Source organism: Sturnus vulgaris, chromosome 1, assembly GCF_052056855.1.
Source record: "Sturnus vulgaris isolate bStuVul1 chromosome 1, bStuVul1.hap1, whole genome shotgun sequence".
NCBI classification, from domain to species: Eukaryota; Metazoa; Chordata; class Aves; order Passeriformes; family Sturnidae; genus Sturnus; species Sturnus vulgaris.
Window position 1 is genome coordinate 109,714,550 of NC_142243.1, and position 21,647 is coordinate 109,736,196.

At 46.1% G+C, this 21,647-nt stretch overlaps 1 protein-coding gene across 1 annotated transcript; it reads left to right on the plus strand.

The window, feature by feature from the left end:
• The first annotated feature begins 101 nt into the window (after positions 1-101).
• On the plus strand, positions 102-20,954 carry GATA6 (GATA binding protein 6). The gene is made up of 7 exons (XM_014871295.2): positions 102-191; positions 1,493-2,412; positions 5,751-5,917; positions 9,231-9,356; positions 10,665-10,752; positions 10,883-10,989; positions 19,322-20,954. The coding sequence occupies exons 2-7, from the start codon at positions 1,512-1,514 to the stop codon at positions 19,487-19,489; spliced, it is 1,557 nt and encodes a 518-aa protein (XP_014726781.2). The 5' UTR covers positions 102-191; positions 1,493-1,511; the 3' UTR covers positions 19,490-20,954.
• Positions 20,955-21,647: the final 693 nt, after the last annotated feature.

Here is a 21,647-nt window from a genome sequence, read left to right on the forward strand (position 1 = left end):
GGCCGAGCCCAATCAGGGCCGGCTGCCTGCAGTTTTCCGGCAGGGCTGCGAGAGGCGCCTCCTCTCTCCTTTTTATACATGAGCCGCCGGCCGCCGCCGCCGGAGTCGCCGCCGCCACTCGCCCCCGCCGCACTGGATTTACCGCCCGCCGCGGCCCCGCGCCCCGGCCCCATGCGGGACACCGGCATCAGGTTTGGCCCCTCTCTTTCCTTGCCTCGCCGCGGTTTCGCTTGTTCTTTCTCGGTCTTCTGCCGCTGCCTCTCTGTCCTCGGGCGCTCCGAGGGGAGCGCGGCGGCGGCGGCTGCCCCTGGCTGGGGGAGCCCGAGGGAGACTGTGTGGGCAAACATCCGATGCCGGTGCCTGGAGCTCTTATCTGCCGGAGCCTTATCTCCCAGTTATCTCGCAGGAGGGAGAGACGTATTTGGTGCCTATCTGCGAGGGGGCTCTGTGTGTGTGTCCTGTATTCTTGTGCCTGTGGTTATCTGGAGAGCCCCGAGGTGGGCTGAGAACGGAGAGCCTCGCCTTCTCTTGCTGTCACTTCTCTGTGTCCCCTTTCGCTTTCTGCCCGTTCTCCCAGGGGCTGGGCACCAGGCTCTCTGTGTCTGTCTGTCCGGCTTTCATCATGCTGCCAGCTCCGAATTGACACCGCTGGGCTCGGGACGGGTGTCACTCCCGCAAGGTGTGTTGGGGCTCGGGGCAAGCCCCCAGACAGGGCTGTCCGCTGGATCCAGCCGCTACGGCAGGCACATCCCGCCCGGCCTGGGTCCGTGTCCCGCCGCCGCCGCCCACACTTCGGGCCAGGCCCGCGCGCATCTCCCGTCTCCCGGGTGCCTTTCACTCCTCCTTCTCCTCCTTTCCGTGACCTTGGGCTGGAAATAGGCAAACAAGCGAGGCGATGCGCGGAAGAGCTAACATCGCTCTCCGGCGAAGTAACCTTAAAGAGATCGCCTTACTAATTGTTTTCTCGGTGGAACCGAGTCAAATGACTCATTCATTGAAATAATCATAACAACGACAGCAGCCAAGGAATGGCCGAGACAGGGAAAAATGCCCCCTCGCTCCCCTCTGTCCCCACGCCCTTACGCCCACCTTTGCCCCGGCGTGCTTCATGTTCAAATCCGCAGCCCGGGATGCGAAGGGAGAGGGGAGTAGCCCTCCCGCGGTGCGGAAAGCGGGGCCGGAGCCCTGGCCCCTCGGGACTGGCGTCTCCCGGCTCGTCTTGACCTGGGCTGCCTGATCCCATTCCGCCAGGGCGAGGGACAACAGCGCCGAGGCGACATGACTGATTAAGCGCTTAGAGGGGCCAGATAAGCCCTGATGAATCTCATTACGGGAGGGAGACGGACTGTCCTGTTTGCAAACTTTGTTATTATTATTTCTCTCTCCCCCACTTCCCTGCTCTTTTGTGTCCTCCTTCCCCTCCCTGCCCTGCCGATCCCCCCCTCCCCTCCTCCTCCCCCTCCCCTCCTCGCCCTTCCCCATCCACACCCAGCGGCTAGAAGGGGACCTGGATGGCCGTGGCTGAAGGCGGCTGGTGCGCGGTGAAGCGGTGCGCTGCGGACGCCAGCGCTTCCTCCTGTCCCTTCGCGACCAGGGAGCCGCGCCCGTCTCCTCCTTCGCCCTCCTCCTCCTCCGGCTCCCAGGGTGAACGCGGCTCCTCCAAGACTCCTCGGCCGGAGACCGACGACAGCCACCGGCCGGCCCCGCCGCTGCCCCCCGCCGCCGAGGGCAGGTCGCTGCTCGCCCCCTACGTACACTTCGGGACCCCGCACCCCTCCGGCCGTCCCAGCTGGGAGGACATCCTGCTCTTCGCGGACTTAGACCAAACCAACAAGCTGATCTGGTCCAGCCGCGGCCCCAAGCTGAGCGCCCTCGGCGCCGAGCAGCCCGAGGAGATGTACCAGACCCTCGCCATCTCGGCCGCCCAGGGCCCCACGCCTTACGACGGATCTCCGGGCGGCTTCATGCACTCCACGGCCAGCTCGCCCGTCTACGTGCCCACGACCCGCGTGGGCTCCATGCTGCCCACGCTGCCGTACCTGCAGGGCAGCGGGGCGGCCCAGCCCAGCCACCCGGGCGGCGGCCACGCCGTCTGGTCCCAGCCGGCCGCGGAAAGCCCTTCGTATAGCAGCGGCGGCGGCTCCCACCCCTCGGGCCGCTTTCCCTATTCCCCAAGCCCGCCGGTGGCCAACGGGGCCTCCCGGGAGCCCGGCGCCTACAGCAACAGCCTGGGCGCCAGGGACCAGTACAGCCCCCTGGCCCGGCCGCTCAATGGCTCCTACCCGGGGCCTTACACGTCCTACGTGGGGCCGCAGCTCGCCCCTGCCTGGCCCACGGCGCCCTTCGAGAACTCCATGCTGCACTGCCTCCAGGGCCGGGCCGCCCCCATCCCCGTCCGGGCACCCAGCGCAGGTAGGAGCCGCGGGCAGGGCAGGGCAGGGCAGGGGGGGTGGCCGCATGCCGGGGGTGCCCCTGGGGCGGCGGGGGTGCCGGGGGGCGCGGGGAAGCGGCGGTAGGGCCGCCCCGGCCTGGGGTGAGCTGGAGAGGGGCGGCCCCGGTGTCGGTGTCAGCCCGGGACCATGGCTGTTCTGGAGTGGAGGTAACTCCCGTCGTCTCTGTTGGATTAGGGGGAAAATACACCTCCAAAAAGCGGCGTTGTTTGAAGTATGGCAATCGGGGTTACCACCCGAAAGATCCCAAAACGAATTGCCCGGCGTAAACTTAGTTTTTAATTTATCCAAATCAGTACATTCCTGCTTTCCCTAAATGCGGTCATCTGGACGGTGACAAATTCACTGCAAATTAATCGTTCTTATATCGCAGAGGAAAATTTCAGGGGCTCACTTAACCCATGTTGGATTATTTAAACTGCAAAACACTTCGCTGCTTCGTTAAAAAAATAAAATCAGTGAAGCAAAACCTCGTATATGAATGAGGAAACCTAATTTTAAAACTGCTACTAAAACACAGCACCTCCTGATGAGGTTTTGCTTTCACTTCCGAGGTGTCCCATCCTTTTTATTTTAATTAAGGAGATTCTCGATGTCATTAAATGAATTGTAGAAGTGGAGTTTGAGCTGTGATGATTTAGTCAGAGGTAGAAAGATTAACGATTATTGCAATCTCTTCAGCTTTAGGATAAATCTATGTGTAAATAAATAGAGGTGTATAGAGAGGCGTGTGTGCGCTTATGTATATGTATTTATATATATATATGTTATGCATATATACATTATGTATATATAATATTTATGTAAATATGTGTATGCACACAGATTTGATCATCGTTCACTGTAAGCATAAACTACCCACCAGGTGCATATATTTTATAGACACCATGACTTTCTCTTTCTGTGCAGTGTTGCAGAAAATTACCCCATGAATTTTTGTCTTTCTGTAGGGCTGTACGCAAAATGCTCCTCCCGTCTCTCAATGACACCCTGTAGATTTAAGTATTTTAAATGGTGTTTAATATCATGACAGAGGGAATAAAATCGGTTTGTAGTGGTGATAGGAGAAGCCACATCTCTGGGTAACAAGAAAGTAAGTTGAGTTTTAAACTCAACTTTCATAAGTTATAGTGTGAAACTAGGTGATGAAGGGGGAAAAAATCAGTTTTGTTTTTTTGTTGTTGCTTTCTAATTTTTTTTAAATTTAATTTTGTCGGGAGAGACGTGGGGTTGGAAAATCTCACGGCAGGGAGAGGAGAGGGCTGAGTAAGAAGGAGCAGAGAAGCGAAGGAGCCAGGCGCTGGAGGAGGTTGGGGCAGGAGTGTCAAGGCAGCCGAGGAGCACAGCAGCTTCCCCTGCTCCAGCGGGTCTCTCCCGCCCTTGTGCCACCCTCCCACCATTGCTGGGGACGGAGGGGTAGGGATGAGCCTTTCCATGAGGGAAAGGATGGATGCCAGGGCAGCCGCATCGCAGTGTAACGCGGGGCGAAGCAGCCCGGAGCTCCTGGGCCAGGCCACTTTTCTGCTCCTGCGAGGCAAAACGCAGCGGCAAAGCCGAAGCTACGCGTTGTCCCGTGTTAAAATTGTAGGAAAATTGTAGCCGAAATGCATTTTTTACGGCTAAATATTAGACAGTTTGATAAAGCTCTCTTAGCGGTACTCATAGAGATGCTAAATCAGGATCTAAATTTAAAACTTTATTTTGTTTTCTTTGGAAAGAAGTGTATTACTCACTCTCTAAGAGGAAAAAAATATTTGAAAATGCCCGAGAAATATTGTCACGGCAGAATTTCTTGCTGCTGGTACAAGGGCAATGTTATGAAATGAATAGCCGAGACAAATTACTGTTTAAGTTCCAGTGTCCTTGACGTCCTAAGCATTTTTTCTGGTTACAGTCTTCAATGGTGCTTTTAGTGCAAAGATTAATAAATCTTAGAGATGTGCTAAGAGCTAGGGGCTGACAACGTAAGTTGAACTGTGCTCCCTGGACTCTCCCGTGTGCCCGTTCCTCTTTAGCGCCTAATAATTCCCAAACGAAGGGAGGAGAGAAACGTATTTGGATGGGTGCGGGCCAAAAGGCCGTTTCTTTCTCCGCTCAATGCCCGCCGTGTCACCGCAGCACCACAGCCCAGTCTCCAAAGCTGCACAACCTTTACGAGCTCTCTTTCGCTGTCCAAGGAAAAGTACGAGAATAACTCAATGATGAATTTAGGCAGGTTGCGGAGGGAGGAAATAAAAAATCAATGACGAAGCTCTGAGTCTGAAATATACATACCCAGAGTCGACTCGAAAGCTGGTGCAAAAATCCAAACATCTCCTTTTATTATTTCTGCACAACGTGGCACAGTCTATGTATAATAAGCATTTATTCCCTCCTCCCCGAAATATGGAGAAGTGAATCAGAACAAGGATTCGCAGAGGTGAAAGTGTTAGTTTTTATAGGTGGGTTCTCTGTCCTATTTTTTTTTTCTTTCCGTACATTTAGACCTCTTTTTTCCCCTCAGTGCTCAGTTACTATGAAAGCAGGAGGCACAATACCGCTTATTTTTCCATTTCCTCTGTTTCCTTCAAACCAGCTCTAATTTGACCAAATAGCAGAGACAAAGCGGCCGCTGCCTGTCGCTGCCTTGGCCCACCAGGGCCCCGAAAGCTGCCTCTAAACTTGAAGCTTTACTAGTGGCGAGGCATTTCCAGTAAGAGTTAGGGTAGAAAAATTCTTGCCAAGCTTCGACCCTGGGGGATATTGTACAAAACGACAGCTCCTTATATCCAGCTCCCAGGGTGGCTCTGGAAGTGGCTGTTCTGACAGCCACCTCTCTCCCCATTGTGCTCCCCTCTAAAGGGAAGTGCACCCCCTTTTCCGTCCTGTGGGCACCACGGAGGGGTTTCGCCCCTCGAGCGGACCCCAGCCGAATTTCCCAAGGTCAAATCCCGAAGGGAGCGCACGGCGGGCCGGGGCTGAGCCCTCCGGCGGGCCAGTGTCCGGGGCGCACCGGCTTTGCTCGGAGAGCGAGAGCTCGGCGGGGCCCCAAGCGGGTCTGGCTCACCTAAATAAATAGGGAAAAAAAGAACAAAAAAGGAAAAGAAAAAAACCCCAGGATTTTGTGAAAAAATCAGCGCATGGCCGCCGTCACTGCCGGGAATTGCTTTTCCGAGGTCCGGTTGCTCGTTCGCCCGGGGCCCCGCTTTCGGCGCGGCGGGGCCGGGGCTGCGCTGCGCGGGGCTCCACGGGCTCCGTGGCCGTTCTCCACCGCCTCTGCTCTCTGCTCCTACCGCCTGTCCCCTCTGCTCCTGCCCCCAGAGCTGCTGGAGGACCTGTCCGAGAGCAGGGAGTGCGTCAACTGCGGCTCCATCCAGACCCCGCTGTGGAGGAGGGACGGCACCGGCAACTACCTGTGCAACGCCTGCGGGCTCTACACCAAAATGAACGGGCTCAGCCGGCCCCTCATCAAGCCCCAAAAGAGAGTGGTGAGTCGGGAGGGAGGGGAGGAGGGGGGCGAGAGGAGCTGCACCCCAAGCGACCCCAGTCAGCGCTAGCCACGAAGAAATTTGGGGCAAAGACGGGGAGAGCAATGGTGTATTAGTCTGGTGATCCTCTTGGCTGCAAAACTGTATTGGGGCCCAGGTTTGCAGGCCAAACTGGTCAAAAAGAGGGGTGACAGGGCTGGCAGTCTTTTGGGAACTGCTTGGGACCCACTCCCAGGCTCTGAGCTGGCAAAATCTCTCTCTGCCCCCTTGTGAGCTGCATATCAGGCACGGACCAGCCTGGCTTTTCGAGCTATGAACCCCATCTGTGAGGGGGATTCAGTGGCTTGGAAGAAATTTGTGCTGGTGATGTTGGACATTTTCAACAGAGGAAAAAAAAAAAGAAAAAAGAAATCAAGGTTAGAAAATGTTTGTTCAGAGGGCTAGGAATTTCTCCAGACCTGCTTTGTTTGCTGAGAGCTCGATCCTTGGGAATGTAAGCAAGTTTTGTATATAATTCAAAGAAAACCAATTGTTTAAACAATGATAATAGCCTTTGTTTTGTTTTACTCCTAAGAAATGAGCAGCAATTTTTCTAAAAATATACTCCTAAAACTAGGGGGGGAAATAAATAGTACAAACCAGAACCCCTGTTTATAACTCAGGCTGGCACTGAATAGGCAAGGAGAAAATTTAACAAGTGGGAACTGCACATTATGTTTAGCAAATCTGGGTGGAGGTCAGCAGACAGAAAGAATACGCTCTTCAGTAATGGCTGTTACCGAGCGAGCCACAATAAATCACACCACTATAATCCAAGCTGATGTTTGGACCCTTGTGTATGGAGACAGTGTATCAAACCCATCAGCCTTTCAAGCCCCTTTCAATCATGCCAGCTGCTTTGCTCCATGCCTGTTTTCCTTGGGCTAAAACACCTACTGTTCTTTATTTCACAACCATTTGAGTTTAGTGCCCTTATGGGAGCGAGGGGAAACAAGACCCAAACACACGATGATCAGAGCAGACAGTAAGCGCTTGGGAACAAACTCACCTCTGCTTTAGCCAAAGAGTTAATTTAACTTTAAGCCAGAGGTTTATTGCTGCTAGGTGCCTGTTTTTTCTAGCTGGTTGTCCAGTAAACTTCAGGGCACAAGGTGTTATCTCATTAGTGGGGACAGATGCAGTGGAGGGGCCAGATCTGCCGACTGTTTCAAGCGTCAGAGCCCGACTTGCTGTGGCACCCTGGCCCAAGGCAGATTTCAAGTAGCTGACACCGGTTCTAGCATTTCTGTGTCCTTTTTATTTTTTAAATTTTATTTATTTTTTGAGGGAGGGGTGGGAGTGAGAAGACTAAAGCAGAGTCAAACTGCAGCCCGATTTCAGTCTGACACCTCAGTGAAATAAGTCCGAAATAGCTCTGTGTAACAATCCCTACTGAGTACCCTGGCCATAACTATAAATCAGCCATGACTATGTGTTCATAGAGTTGGAAATATGTAGGTGAGAAGCGAAAATGTTTTGAAAACTCTAAACATGTTTAGATTGCCCCGAAGTTTCTGATAAAATTCCTGCATCAGAAAAGTCGTTCTAGCTTCAAAACATGCCAAAACTCCATGTCTGTTTAGATACGGGAATGAGCAAAAGCTATTGAAATAAAATGTACGAAGGTTTAGACCGGGAAAGAGAAAGATTTAACAGAGTGAAACAGCTGACAGCATTTCACTTGCAGAGAAAGAAAATGAAGCATATGTGTTACCACCAGCTTTCTTTTACTCAATGTGATCACCTAAAACACGTATCGAGTCGAGGGCACAATTTGAGTGCTGTGTGTGTACATATTTAATAACTAGGTCAAAACTTCTGTTTTCATGATACTTGGATTTTTAATATTAAAAACTGTATTTTTGTACTTCAGCCTATATAACACTTGGCTGGGTGGTTTGCTTTTTTTTTCTGCACAGTTGATAATGGATTACTGATTCAAGATTACAAAATTTGTATTTAATCTGGAACTCTTTCTGAACTGTGGTGCAAAATGACAGCTTACTGCTAAAGACACTCAAACAGACAATATTCAAGAAACTCAGTTATTTCTCTGGTATATTCTTAATTCTCAAAATATTTTTATCGGTTTCCCCAGTGGCAGGCAGCCCTGTGGTATCAAAGGTGACCCAGTTACGTCTAACAACCCAGCAGTAAATGACTCAAGAGGAAGGGCATTGTACCCTTAAGTTAGTAATTTCAGTTATGGGCACTTTATAGTCAGAATAAGATTAATGCAATCCTCTAAAACTGACTTCTCCGTGTAAACTTGTTCAGCTGCCAGACACAGAGCTAGGCACAGATTTTTTTTATATTTTTTTGACAATGCGATACTTTGAAAAAGACTAGATTTATGATGTAGCTGGAATTCTTTGCTTGTGAAGAACGTAAAAGAGATCACTTGTTACAGGGACTTTTATAACCCATTCACCTTCATTTCACATGTTTATGAGGACTGCCTTCACTTATGATATACAGCCTGTAGCCATAAAGCTTTGGGTTATACGGTTATTTCTGATACAGAGTTGCTTCATCTTGGCTCCAAACTCCACGGAAGAGTGTCATAAATGGCTTGTTTGCAGTGGGAACCTTGTTGTCACCCACCAACTTTTCTGCTGGCCAAGGGAGGCTCTGCTCTGTAAAACACGCTCCCAAGGCATGTTGTTTTTTGTATGAAGGTAAAATGGGTGATGATAAAAAGATCTTTTTATGAAAGTAATGCTGTTGTATGTGCTAGCCCTGGGTTGACCAGGAAAGCTTTTCTCAGATGTGGTGCCACCGAGGGCAGGTGATTAAAGTGTCTGAATTTTCCGATGAGTCAGGAGTATCAGTGGCAGGATCAGAGCTGCCTCTTCACCCACCATACAGGGGAGAGGGTATTGAACTGTCTGGAGAGGCGTCACAGGATTGATGCGCCTTCTCTTCAGCTTGATGGAGCTCTAGTGGAGATATTTCCTAGCTGAAAATGTCCTGCTGGAAAAAGTACCTAGTGGTCTGAACAGACTTTTCCCAGTCACCAGCTCCCAAATGAGAAGTTTGCCTCTGCTGTGACTGCCCAGGGTGGAAAGACATAGGTACCTCTTCACACCATCTTTCCACTCTCTGATATGAGGATAATTCTGTTCTAATTCTGGGCTGTTGCTGACAGATACTATAAAAAAAAGCTCCTACCATCCCCGCCATGTGTTAAAGGACTTTTTACGAACCATAAAGACATAAATCATTCTCTCCTGCCCACCTGTTTATACCCGTGTTTGCCTGTGCTTGCCTCCAGCCTTCGTCGCGGCGGATGGGCTTGTCCTGTGCCAACTGCCACACCACGACCACCACCCTGTGGCGCAGGAACGCCGAGGGCGAGCCCGTCTGCAACGCCTGCGGCCTCTACATGAAGCTCCATGGGGTAAGTGGCCGCTTCACCAAGGGACATCCCCTGCCAGCTCTGAGGCTGCTTTGGGGAAGGGGCGGTCCTCGAAAAAACGACGAGCGAAATGCATAGAACAACAGAAAAATGTGTGACGTTAGAAAATGGTTGTGCCGCTTTAGCTTGCTGTGCTTCTGACTAGTTATGTGTTTGCTACTGTAGCTCTCCCAACAGATTTGAGTAAAGAAACCACCTCTGGATGAGCAGCAATGGTGTTTTTGCCACTGGGATTTAAACCAGCTCTTTAGCAGGGAAAAAAAATCCCTAGACCTTTAATGAGACAATTTTTCATGGACAGACACAGCTATGCCAGCAAAACTTCTGAGTGTAATTCAAGCCATAGTTATGCCAGAATAAATTAAAATGCAATTTCAGCCTTTGTTGGGTAATAATAGAGTAAAAAAGAGCTCTGTCCTGAATGTGATGGAGCATGTTTTGGGTGAGACCCCTGTGGATTGTGTTATAGTCTAGCATAAGTGTTTGAAGAGCAAGGGCATTAGGAATTATTGAGATGTGCTCTAGCCTTCAATAAAATGTAAATTATGTCAGGTTTAGATATTATAACAATAGAAAACACATGAATTGTCTTTCCTCAAACTGGTTAAATTATATTTTAAGCCAGTGTTTTTGTAGCGAGATTATCATTGTGATGAACACAAAAATGGTTTTTGAGGACATTTAAATATAAATTTATCCCTATAAATATAAATTTAGATATCATAAAGCTGTATTATCTACAGAACTGCTTATAGGAACAAGTGCTAAGTCAATTATTCTATTCTAAAGCTCCCATTCTAAGACGTTTCCTTGTGATGATCTGGTTTGCATAGCTGGTCCACCGGATGACTATGATTTTTTTCTCATACATTTTTTCTTTCCAGAATCAGGCACTGGAGATAATTCCTAACTGACTGGAATAATAAATCAAGGATCAGATATACCCCATCCAATTTAATTCTTATGGCTCTTTGCCAAATAATGCTGGTTTTCCCTAATTCTGTTCTCTTTTCCTGTGGATTGATTGAGGGGTTGAGAAAACTATCAAGTTTGCATAGCAAACTTTCTTGTGCATAGTACTTTTTTATTTCAGCTACAACCCCTCTTGAATCAAACTATTGTTTTGCCCAAATAAAATGCAAGCGTTTTTTAGAATTAGTACTGTGACACAGAAAAATATTGACTTGCTATACAGATATTTGCAAAATCATATCTGGTCTTGTAGTGTATTTTGATTTTTGATATTAGAGTACATATGCAGCTCTGTGATTGGAAATGTAACTTTTTCAGGTTCCTCGGCCTCTTGCTATGAAAAAAGAAGGAATTCAGACGAGGAAGCGAAAACCTAAGAATATAAATAAATCAAAGGCATGCTCTGGTAAATATAAAATACAAGAAAGTGTAGCTGCAATAGTTTGTAGTTGTTTTGTTGTTGTTTTTTTTTTTTTTCTTTTTTTTTTCTCTGTCTGGAAAATATTTATTTTTAATACCAATTCCTAATTTTTCAGGTAACAGTACTACTGCAGTTCCTATGACTCCGACATCCACGTCTTCTACTAACTCAGATGACTGTAGCAAAACTGCTTCTCCCGGTGCACAGACTGCAGCCTCCGGGGTAAGTGTCCGTATCTGCAAGCAGGTTGATCGCTGGGTAATGTTATCACAGCTTTTATCTTATCTAGCAGAACAATAATCTAAACAAACTTTCCAGTTTTGTTAGCTGATACTAGAACAAGATTTTCCAAGGATATTACATATAGCTGTAAACAGAACGACAAGAGCGATGTACTTTGCAAATCTTCTTGTTTAAGATCTATATAATTTTTATGGTTGTTAGCTGCAGCTTAACCACAGACATTTTGTTTTTAAATATTCAGGTTCTTTCATTTCAAAGGTTTTCTTTCGGACAGAAGACAATAAAATATGCCCAACTGATCCTTTCAAGAAACAATGTTATATATATGTATGCACACACACATTTGTATGCATTATCCCAGTGGGTAAAACCCAGAAAAACATTATTCTGCTGTATGAAGTAAATCATAAAGGCTTTTGTTTTAAACTAAAATGTGCAATTAAACCCTGATCCAAACCCAGCTGAAACCAGGCTGGAGCACCCTGATGATTGCAGTGCATGGGGGTTCAGCTCTCTGCCCACAGAGCGTTCTTCAGGGGCCAGATGCTCAGCATGTGGCAGCACCAAGCTCCAGAGGAGCACCCGAGTAGTGCTGATCATCCCCTGCTTTAGTTTTGATCCTTACTTTACATCATGTACTCCAACCATCTCAAACTTCCTTTCTTCACTCAGCATGTGTGATAAATACTACTGCTAAAGTTGTGAAGCTTAATGTAGATTAATTCCTAACCCCTTGGCTGTACCTATCCATATCCACACTCACTTCTCAGCCTTCTGTATCCCTTAATCTGCTACATCATTTCTTTGAGAAACTTTCCTAATGTGGTTTTCTTTAGTCCTTTATTAATGAAAAGAAGACATTGTTTATAATAGCTATTTTTCAGTATGTCTTGGTGTTCACAACATCCAAATTTCTTTCAATAGTTTAATTTCTGATGTACAAAGTTTCATTGTACAAGGGGAAGAAAAAACCATTTTTTAGCAAATGTGATTGTTTGTGGAGTGACAGGGCCACCCATTTGCAGAGGCAGTGGGTTTTGGGTTTGGATCCTGTGAGACTAGGATAGTCCTAAAAAGGCTTGTCTTTGACATGAGAAAACACTGTCAATCCAGTAAAATAAACAGACTACATCAAAAAAAGAGAAACACTAAATAAAAAGTGAACCATTGCAGTTTCAGAATTGGGTTTCAGACTCCCCCAAGGAACTACTATGCACTGTTTTAGGCTCTGCCGTGATATTTGCAAAGGAAAAAACGTAGCCAAATTTTCCTTAAATTTTCCTTGTGTTACCTGAAGCAGTACTAGTGATGCTGAGCAATGTGGTGAGATTTCTGTAACTGATAGAAATGGAAGCACAATCCCAGCCGACACTGAGGCAGCCCAGCCGTGTGCTGCTCAGGGAAGGAGAGGCCATATAGACAAGATCTCATTTCCACTGTGCTGCTGCCTTCTTGGCTGGCTAAAACCTGACTTCCTTTCTGTGGTATTTCTCCCTAGAAGGGCACATCAAACATGTTATTAATAATCTTTATGTTATAATTTTAGTAGTACCATTTTTAATATGGTTTTACCAGATGGAGTTGTGTGGGTACCAGAGGAGAGGGGTGCATGTACCAGAGGACATGGATTGAGGACTAAAAAACTCCTTAAGAGCTGTTAGGATCTAGGAGTAACTCCCAGGAGGGACCCTGAGGCTGCTCTTAGTTACATGATGGCATTCCCAATGACAGGACTTCAGTTCTCCCGGATTTTTCCATAGTAGATCAGACTGGGAGAGGACACCTGCACAACAGCTGGGAAAATCTGTCCCCTTATATCCAGCAGGCAGCACGGTAACATCTGCATAGCCTTTTCCCCACCATGATTTGATCAGATGTGCCTTGCATATGCAAAGCACTTGCAAATACCCCCTCGTGAAAAATTTCAATGAAAGGAAGTGATGGAGAGGGGCTGTGACACGTGCTGAAGAGAGGAAGTTACAGCGGCAACCAGACGTATGGGCATCCCTCCGACTCCATCCCAAATGATGTGAAGGGCTACTGATCTCCCACCCCCTGTGCCCCAGTCCCAGATGGACGTAAATGAAAAGAGGATTTGCAGGGGTGCAGTTGTCAGGATACATCACTGGCATGGTCACATCTTTCACTCAGGCTCCTGGCTTTGCCCAAGAGTGTGTAATTCAGAGGGATGAGGACTTGGGAAATTGGAAGTTTAAGGTAGAAAGTGGTGACTGTTAAGACTGGCTCCTGTTCTCCCAGACATAATTTGGGAACATGATCACTAGCTGCAAAAGACACAAATTAATTCCTAAGGAATATAAATCCTATGGAAGGGACTGAGCACCCATAAAGCTCATTTAAGCTGTTTTGAGTGAAGGGATGTCAGCATTTTAGAGCAAGGCAGCCTGTAACCTGATCACATGCTGAAGCAAATATGCTCTGCTAGGCTTCTGTTTTCCTTGATTATTTTTACGTTTTCCTTTTGAATTGATCCATTGATAGATCAAAAGTTTGCAAAAGCAAAAGTTTGCAAAGCAACAGCTTTGCACAAGGAGAATAAACTTCTCCAGCTCGTGTCAGGAGGGAAAAAAACAAACCCTCAGATGGATGAATCCAGGCTCCATAATCTTTGGTCACTTTAACAAGGTTGATGTTGATTCTTGACAGTGGTGCTGGTGATGTTGCTGAAAAACAGGCACCTGCTTGAATAACAAACCTGGCTTGTTCCCCCTGTTACACAACAGGCATGGCAACTTGTTTGTGTTTTACTCTGCTTTTGCTTCTCTAGCATTTATTCTGTGAAAAAGGGGAAAATGCCAAATTGACATTAGGCAGAGAAATCTGATGACGTTTTAGAAACTGTTGTGTGAAATTCACAGCAATGTTGTTGCTAAATGAAACAGAGAAAACGAATTCCTCTACTGGTACAAAAGCAATTTATTATGCCTTTTGTGGGAGGCTGCCAAAAAAGTTTCCAGTTATGTAGAAATCTAATGGAAATGAAATTCAGCAGAATTCGGTTGTGTCAGTAACATTCACTTTTTGCCCTACCTTTCTTTATCTCTTTCAAAGTAAAATAAAGAAGGGAGGGCAGAAAAAGAGGAGGGCAGCAATTACTCTTGGCAATGTCTTTGAGACTATCCATTTCATGAAGAGAATCTTATATGATGCCAATTCTGAGACAAATTAGCAAGAACCTTAAATGTTGATTTTACGTTCTAGCTGAAGTTTAAACATTTGAGAGATACGATTAATGAATTGCTGTGAGGGCAAAGTTGATTTCAAACATCCCAAAATGTAGAAGTGTTTGGATCGGAGATATTTCGTTGTCCCATTGTAAAGGGGCTATTTGCCAAATTCACATCTGGATCTAGGATTTAGGCCTATTTCTGTTTTCCTAAGCAGTATAAGTACTGGGTGTCCTGTGTTACTAATATGGAAAGCGTCCAGCTGCATGTTATATGAAGTTGCCTTATGTCCCCATAAAAAGAAGATGTGCAGGTTTGCCTGCATCTATACCTGCTTTCCCTTTGATGCTGCTGAAACTGTACAGGAAAAAGCTCCACCAAATAAATTGCAAAATGAAGAGCATAGTCTGCAGTGCAAACCCATCCGTTACCATGCAGAGGCTCCAACAAATGTGATAATCAGAAGGACTTTATTCCCTTATTAGGATAAAGGCAGTATGAAACCTGTTGTAAAATCTGCTTTTTACAGCAGGATATGGAGGCTCCTTGAGCCACAAGTAATGTCAGAAAAAGCTCAGCAACACCAGGGGAACTTTTCTTTCAGAAGACTCTCCTGTGTCCTTTGTCTCCAGTTTGGAGTTTTCTCTGAAGGACCATAATCTCACACAGCAGAAAAACTTAGGAGGTAAAACTAGTGCTTACTTCCCTTGGAGGTTTACCATAAGAAGTGGTTCAGGACTGGCTCTTCAGTTTTATAAGGTGGGAAATGAGAGAGCTGACTGAGATGGCCTTGGCATGTGGTGAGCTCGCAGGAAAATGCAGTTTTAACTCTTTCCAAAATGCTGGACTAATGGGGCTGGATTAGATGAATGGCTTCTGCATTTGCTTTCTCTCTTTTTCTGTCAGAAGAAGATTCGTGAGCTGGTTGGAGGTGCTGTTGTTTGCTCCTGTTTAGGCAGTAAATTGGTAGGACTTTCATGCTGACTACAGGGAAATCAGCCTCCATAGAGTATGTCTCAAAGTCTGGATGAACCAGAGATTCAACTTCTTAAAGCCATATGCTAACCTGGATATTGTGCAGTTGAATGTCCAGGAGTCCTTTGGATTATCTGATGATAATATGTCAGTTGTGTGGAATAATTTTGTAGGCGTTGGGAGAGAGTTTCCATGAGAAAGGCTCACCAGCATGGTTGCTAGGACTTTTACCGGGAAAATGGGAACACGGTGCCTCAGTCCTGGTATGAGTAAATATTTATCTAAACCAGGTGGAATAAGATCAACAGGAGGCATGAGGTACGTGGCAACCTAAAATACCAAAGAGCATGGCAGACAGGGCAGTATGCTGGGAGATTTGGTACTCTAGACTCTAGTTTAAATTTTTCTTGGTTTCCTACCTCTTCTGCATCAGTCCTCACTCCTGGACAAAATGGGATGCTACTTTCTTCTCCCCACTCAGTTTCACACACTGATTCTTTTTCTTTTACATTGAGTAATTTTATTTGCTCTGTGTATATGTATCCAAAAGACAGCAGTTCATTTTTATATCAGAAGGAAGCAATCCAGCTTTTTTGTTTCAGTGGGGAAAAGCAAGGAAAAAGTATTTTTGCTTCTATCCCAAAATTCTATATGCATATGGATACATACCTTTTGCTTGGTTTTGTTTTATTGCCAAAGCAATAAAGCCAGTTATTCATACAACCCTTGACAGCAGTGGGTCATCAGTTTTCCAAGCCATGCGGGAAGTTGCCTCCCTTAGGAAATTAATGAAGTATTAACCACAGATTTATGTTGCTATAATACAAAGGAGAGATTAGAAGACATGTAAACTTACACGTCTGCAGTATAAACAAAAGGATCAATCGGACTAGCAAGAAATGACAACTTTGTGTACTAAGAGGGTCGTTACATCAGTTAAAAAAGCTGTCATTTTGCAGTGCCAAGACTTGCTCTTTGGATTCCAGGGAGTGACAGTGTTGGGAAAACTTGTTCTTTGTGGGGATGCAAGTTATTGCAGAGAGGCTGAGGCTAGAAAATTAAGGACTCCACTAGTTTGCCACAACACTTTATATATGAAAGAATTCTTTGCAAGTGCATTTAATTGTCTGTAGTTATCATTTAAGTGTTGCAAAAGTAAACTAGGCTAACTGAGGAGGAAGAGATTCTCAGCTTAGACTTATTGCTTATTGCTGACTTAGTGTAATGTCCAAAATTCATGGAGCATTTTGAACGTGTTAAGTGGATAGGGCAAAGGTCTCTCTGACAGACCAAAGGTCTAGATCAAGGCCCTTTGCCACCCCCTCCAGCTGTCCCTGCCCAGCACATTTCCCTCTTGGCTCTGGAGGTGTGGGGGAAGGAGGGGAAAGTGTCCATCCCCTCTCCCTGCTCTCTGTGGTGGGCAGACAGGGCAGGAAGGAGTGGGTGGAAGAAAGCAGGAGTCTTTCAGCCAGAGCTGCTGCTGCTGTTCCCCGAGTACTGTCAAGAGCAGCCTGAGCAGTCTAATTTTGGTCTGGAGCAGCTTTAGTGGGGGTAAATTTGCCTCTAAGGTTTGGGTACCATCTAGTTGTCTCTGTGGCTCTGACACAGGTCTTCCTCTGTACATGACAGGCAAGTTATCTACAAAAAGGCCACTTCTGATACAGACAACCCACCTGGGGGCTGACTCATGACCAGCTCCTCCTGGTTTGGGTAAAAAGAAGAACCTTTACAGATAAAAACACAACCCACCTGTTTGTTTGGGAGGCAGGCTCTTCCCAGTAGGCTTCATTCATTTTCTCCTCTGGAAGTTGACTTTCAGTTGATTATCTATGCTATTATCAGATTTCATCAATAAAAATAAAGGCATTGCCTTTTTATAGATAGAGCCGGTAGCTGTGAATTAGATCTCACTGACTTCATCAGCATTGTTCAGCTTATTTATTTCAGCTGAATAAAGTCCTCTAATAACTAAGCACAACTTCTGTCATCTTTCATCCCTTAAAGCTGGAAAAGTAAGAGCAAAGGCAGGGAGGCTCAGGAACAGAACTGTGATTCCGTCACGTCCTTTTCATGAGCTGAAGTTTGTTTTCCATGTCTCGCTTTGGGAGCTGCCCAAGCTGCCTGGATTTGTCATGATATTACTGGGGTGGGGTTTCCAGGCCCAGCAGTCTTGCCCAGGTCCTGCCAGTCCTGGCTCAACAGAGCCAGAATGCAGCCTTGGACAGGCAGGGATGGGATGGGCAGTCTTCAAACAGGATGTGCCTCCATGTCCTCCCATCTGGGGTGCCCGAGGGAGGGGTACCTGATAGCCCCATATGGAAACTGTGGGTCCCTGCACCTCACCTTTGTAGGGCTGAATCAGGAAAAGATGAATTACACTTTCCAAGCCCGGAAAAAACAGGTACTGATAAGATATTTGCCTACCAGAACAGCAGTGGCAAATATGGGCAAATGGGAACCTTTCAAAGTAGCTCCTATTATTTTTAGCTCAGGTTGAGCAAACACTGCTCAGCACTAATTTAAACCCTTCTTCCACTGTGGGGAGACTGAAGCTGTTAAAAATTATGTCTTTTGTGCTAACAGAAATCTGTTGGAGGTGTTAGAAATAAAAGGAAGTCTTTGAAAAGGCTAGACTGATGCAAGATCAGGACTGTACACAAAGGTTAGCATGGAACCTGCCTCACTGAATTCTCCGTGCACAGTCACAAGGAAAGAGGAGTTGTTGTCACTGATTGGCAACTGTATGTTCAAGGAAGTGATAAAACTTATTTCTTAGGTTTAGAGCTGTTTCAGCTGGTTTTGAAGGACAGATAGTGTTTTTTCCTTCCTTCTCGGCATTTCTGGGTAGTAACTAATGGAGCAGGATCAGGGTTGATGACTGGTGGTGGTCAATCGTTTCAATAAAAGGTTAAGAAAATATTGGAGCCCAGGTTATTTCAGACAAAAATGACTGCTAGCAGTGAGTATCTTCTGCAGAAGGTGAGGTTTTCCCTGGGTTAAGAACAGCAACAAGAGCCCTGCACCACACCATTTGGAAATTACCTCTGAATAAATGAAGCCTTGCTTTTCCTATGTCAGGACTGCTAGCTTGGCACAGCTCCAGGAGAGCCAAGAGCTCTACTCTTGTAAAATGATTAAATATGTATACTTTGTACTTAAACAGCAGGCCGGAAGCTTCTGCAGTCGCAGTTTAGGATAACATTTTTCTTTTTTTTTTTTTTTTTTTAAGGAATTTCATCCAAAGACTATCCATTAACAAGTAAATTAAGGTTTTAAAGTTGACATATCCAAGAGTTAATTTTGCATGAAGTCAGCTCTTAAACATTTCCTTTATCAGGTGAAAATGTTGCCCCTTCTCTGTCTGGCACTGTGGATTTTTCCTCTTTGGCGGATCTGCTCAGCCTCATGGAAAAAATGATTGTTCCTTTGTCTTTTTAACTCTCCATTTCTCTAAAATAAATGGACTGGTTCCAGTGTGGTTCAGAGGTTCATCTCCGTGCCTACCAGGGTTCCCCTGCATGTCATCTTGTGCAGGCAGCAGAACAAAAATGCTCCTGCTTTGAAGGCATAGTGTTTCTCCACAGGAGATTGAAAGAGCATCTCCTTTAGTGGCCAGTCCTACAGTGATAAAATGATTTTAGCTGGCATTTTGAAGGGTCAGGAATGATTCTAAGCATTTCAAGGGCTGAAGAACCCTAAGAAATCTGCTTTCCAGGAGGTGCTCCGTATCTGCTCCTGGAGAATTGGAATGTATCAGTCTTCTCCCATGGGAGAAAAATCTAGAGCTGCCGCTACTCTCAGATCACACTTTTTTACGTTGTCACCTGTGTCTCTTCAGTAGGGGGCAGTGGGACACATGCACATTTCCTTCTTCATCATGAGTTGATTTCCAAGTTTTCTGCACTTCACACAGTTTTGTTTCCACCTCTCCAAACACAGACATCACTCCCATCAGCAAGGCTGGGCGACTGAGCTCACGCCGAGACATCTTTTTTGTTTCAGGATTTCAAGGCACAGGGGCAAGCAGAGAGCAAACTCTGTTTTTGTACAGAGCTCCTGTTATGATGGCTGTGTGCTCTCACTCACACCCCAGTGTGTGCAAAGCTCACCTGCTCAACGAATCTCTCTTTGCTCTCCCCTCCCTGCAGGCGAGCTCGTCGGTGATGTCTGGCCCGGGAGAGAGCACCAGTCCCGAAAGCAGCAACCTTAAGTATTCAGCTCAAGATGGGCTGTACACAGGAGTCAGCCTGACCTCCACGGCCGAGGTGACAGCATCTGTGAGACAGGACCCCTGGTGTGCCCTGGCTCTGGCGTGACCTGGTGTGAGGGAAGCTGGATCCTGGCAGCCCCCAGACATCTGCGCGCAGTTTCCTCTGTGGAGCGGTCGCAGCGGCAGCGAGAGTGCTGGCAAAGACCATTCCTCTGAAACAGTTTTTGAGCCTTGGTGGCAGAGGTGTTTTTCTACTTCCGAATGAGGCTTTGCTGGAGCATCCAGTTCCTCATCTATGCAAGAAAAATGTACGGAAAGCAAATGACCACCGGGGATAGCTAATGCAGCCTTACACTCTCAAAAAACCCCTTCAACCCCCTCCCAACCCACCCCCCCCCCCAAAAAAAAAAAAAAAAAAAGGGAAAAGAAAAAGAAAAAACAACAAAAAAGAAGAGATAAACCCACGCCTATTGATAGATTCCAGAAATACATCCTCGACTTACCCAACAGCGCTGCATTTCTGATTATATAATTGTTTTCACTCTCTCATCGCCTTTTCCCCTAAGAATTTGGTGGAAGTTGTCAGTGTCGGGAAGAGAGTAGCAAAGACTTTAATTGCCAGAGATAGTGAGATACTTTTTAATGAATGTCAGAAGTGCTTACAGCTTGAGTTGACGCAGACTTCTCGCACCGAACATTTGATGTCTTCGCCCCTTCAGACCTCTCCTGTGCTCTCCATCTTCAGCGTGCCTTGCTCTGCTCTTCAGAGCCCAGCTATGTCCCTGGAAGAAATCACAATGTTTGGTACAAGTCTCACACGGTCCAGCTGGTTAAGGAGATTTTGGGATTGGTGTTTCTTTGGTTTAAAATATTTACTCACTTTTCAAGACTGCGATATAACTTTTAAAGTACACTGTGACTGAGATTTATGAAAGTCCGTATGTCCTGGCTGAACTGTATAGAGTCAGTCAAAATTTGTAAACAGGGTAGCAATCAGATATTTTTTCTTCCATATATACAATAATTTTTTTAAAGAAGTGCAATTTGCGTTGCAGCAATCAGTGTTAAATCATTTGCATAAGATTTAACAACGGTTTTTATACGAATGAATGAATGTAAACATTTTAACTTAATGGTACGTAAATAATTTAAAAGAAAACCTTAACTAGGCATCCTTAGGTTTTTTAGCGCAACAAAAATGCATCCACTTTCTGTATTTCCAGTTGTTAAAGCAAGAGTTTCAAAGAACAAGCCTTCTCTCAGGAAAATTGCCCTAGCTATTTGCTCCAAAGTGTCGTACAAAAATGCAAATGCATCCCCAAGGGGTTTTTCTTGCCATTGAATAAGTGTGTGGTGGAAAGAAACAAATCGCAATGAAACTGTACTACCTAACTGATACATATGTAAATACTACAGAAGATATCTAGGCATCTTGAAAATGTAGGATGCAATCTGTATAGTGTGACTGATGCATAGTTAGGTTGGTTTTCATTGGTTTTTAAGTGGGACATCATTTGAAAAGTTGTTTCATCAGAGCTTTACAAATAAAAGGGTATCATTTTAGGATTTTTTTTTCTGTACAGTGTGCCTTTTCCTTTGTCTTGAACACAATTGTTAAGCTACATTAAAAGCTATGGAAATGTACCTGGTAGAGGTGGCATGTCTGATGGCTGCAAGGAAAGTCTCCAGCTGAAGTGCCTGCTAAGTCTGCACTGTGTGCTTTTTCTGCAACTCCCTTCACTACACCTTCTAATGATCTGTAGAACTAGGGCTTCCAGCTACCAACACAGGCTCCTCATGGGCATATGTGAGGTTTTTGTGAAGAAGGTCTGGGGAACTGAGTCCGTCCCCTGTGAGGATTATCATTGTTTTGCTTGCCCTTCACACCATAGCTAAAGGGTGTCACGCAGGCTCCCTGAGTAGGCAGATATCAGAACATTACCCACTACAGATGTAACTGCTGAGTGGCAGAGGCTTTGAGTGCCTGCTGGCATCCTCCTGTGGCCAAAGGTGAAAGGCAGCAAAAACTGAAGGCACCGCTGCTGAAAAGAGAAGACAGTGAATTTTAGTACTAAGCGAAGTGGGAAACCTTTTGCAGCCTCTGAGGACTGGTTCTTAATTACTCAGCTCATTGGAGGCAGACTTATTGCCAGGTGTGATTTCCAGCTATCTCAGCAGTGCTGTTGGACTGGGAAGCCAGGATGCCCAACCTCCATACCCATGGAGAGGCTGCAGTGTGTCTCTGTCTCTCTGTGCCAGACCCT

Coding starts and splice junctions, on each gene's coding strand:
- GATA6 (XM_014871295.2), top strand. CDS start 1,512: ATGGCCGTGGCTGAAGGCGGCTGGTGCGCGGTGAAGCGGTGCGCTGCG. Junction 9,357..10,664: donor TCTACATGAAGCTCCATGGG/GTAAGTGGCCGC, acceptor TAACTTTTTCAG/GTTCCTCGGCCTCTTGCTAT. Junction 10,990..19,321: donor CACAGACTGCAGCCTCCGGG/GTAAGTGTCCGT, acceptor CCCTCCCTGCAG/GCGAGCTCGTCGGTGATGTC.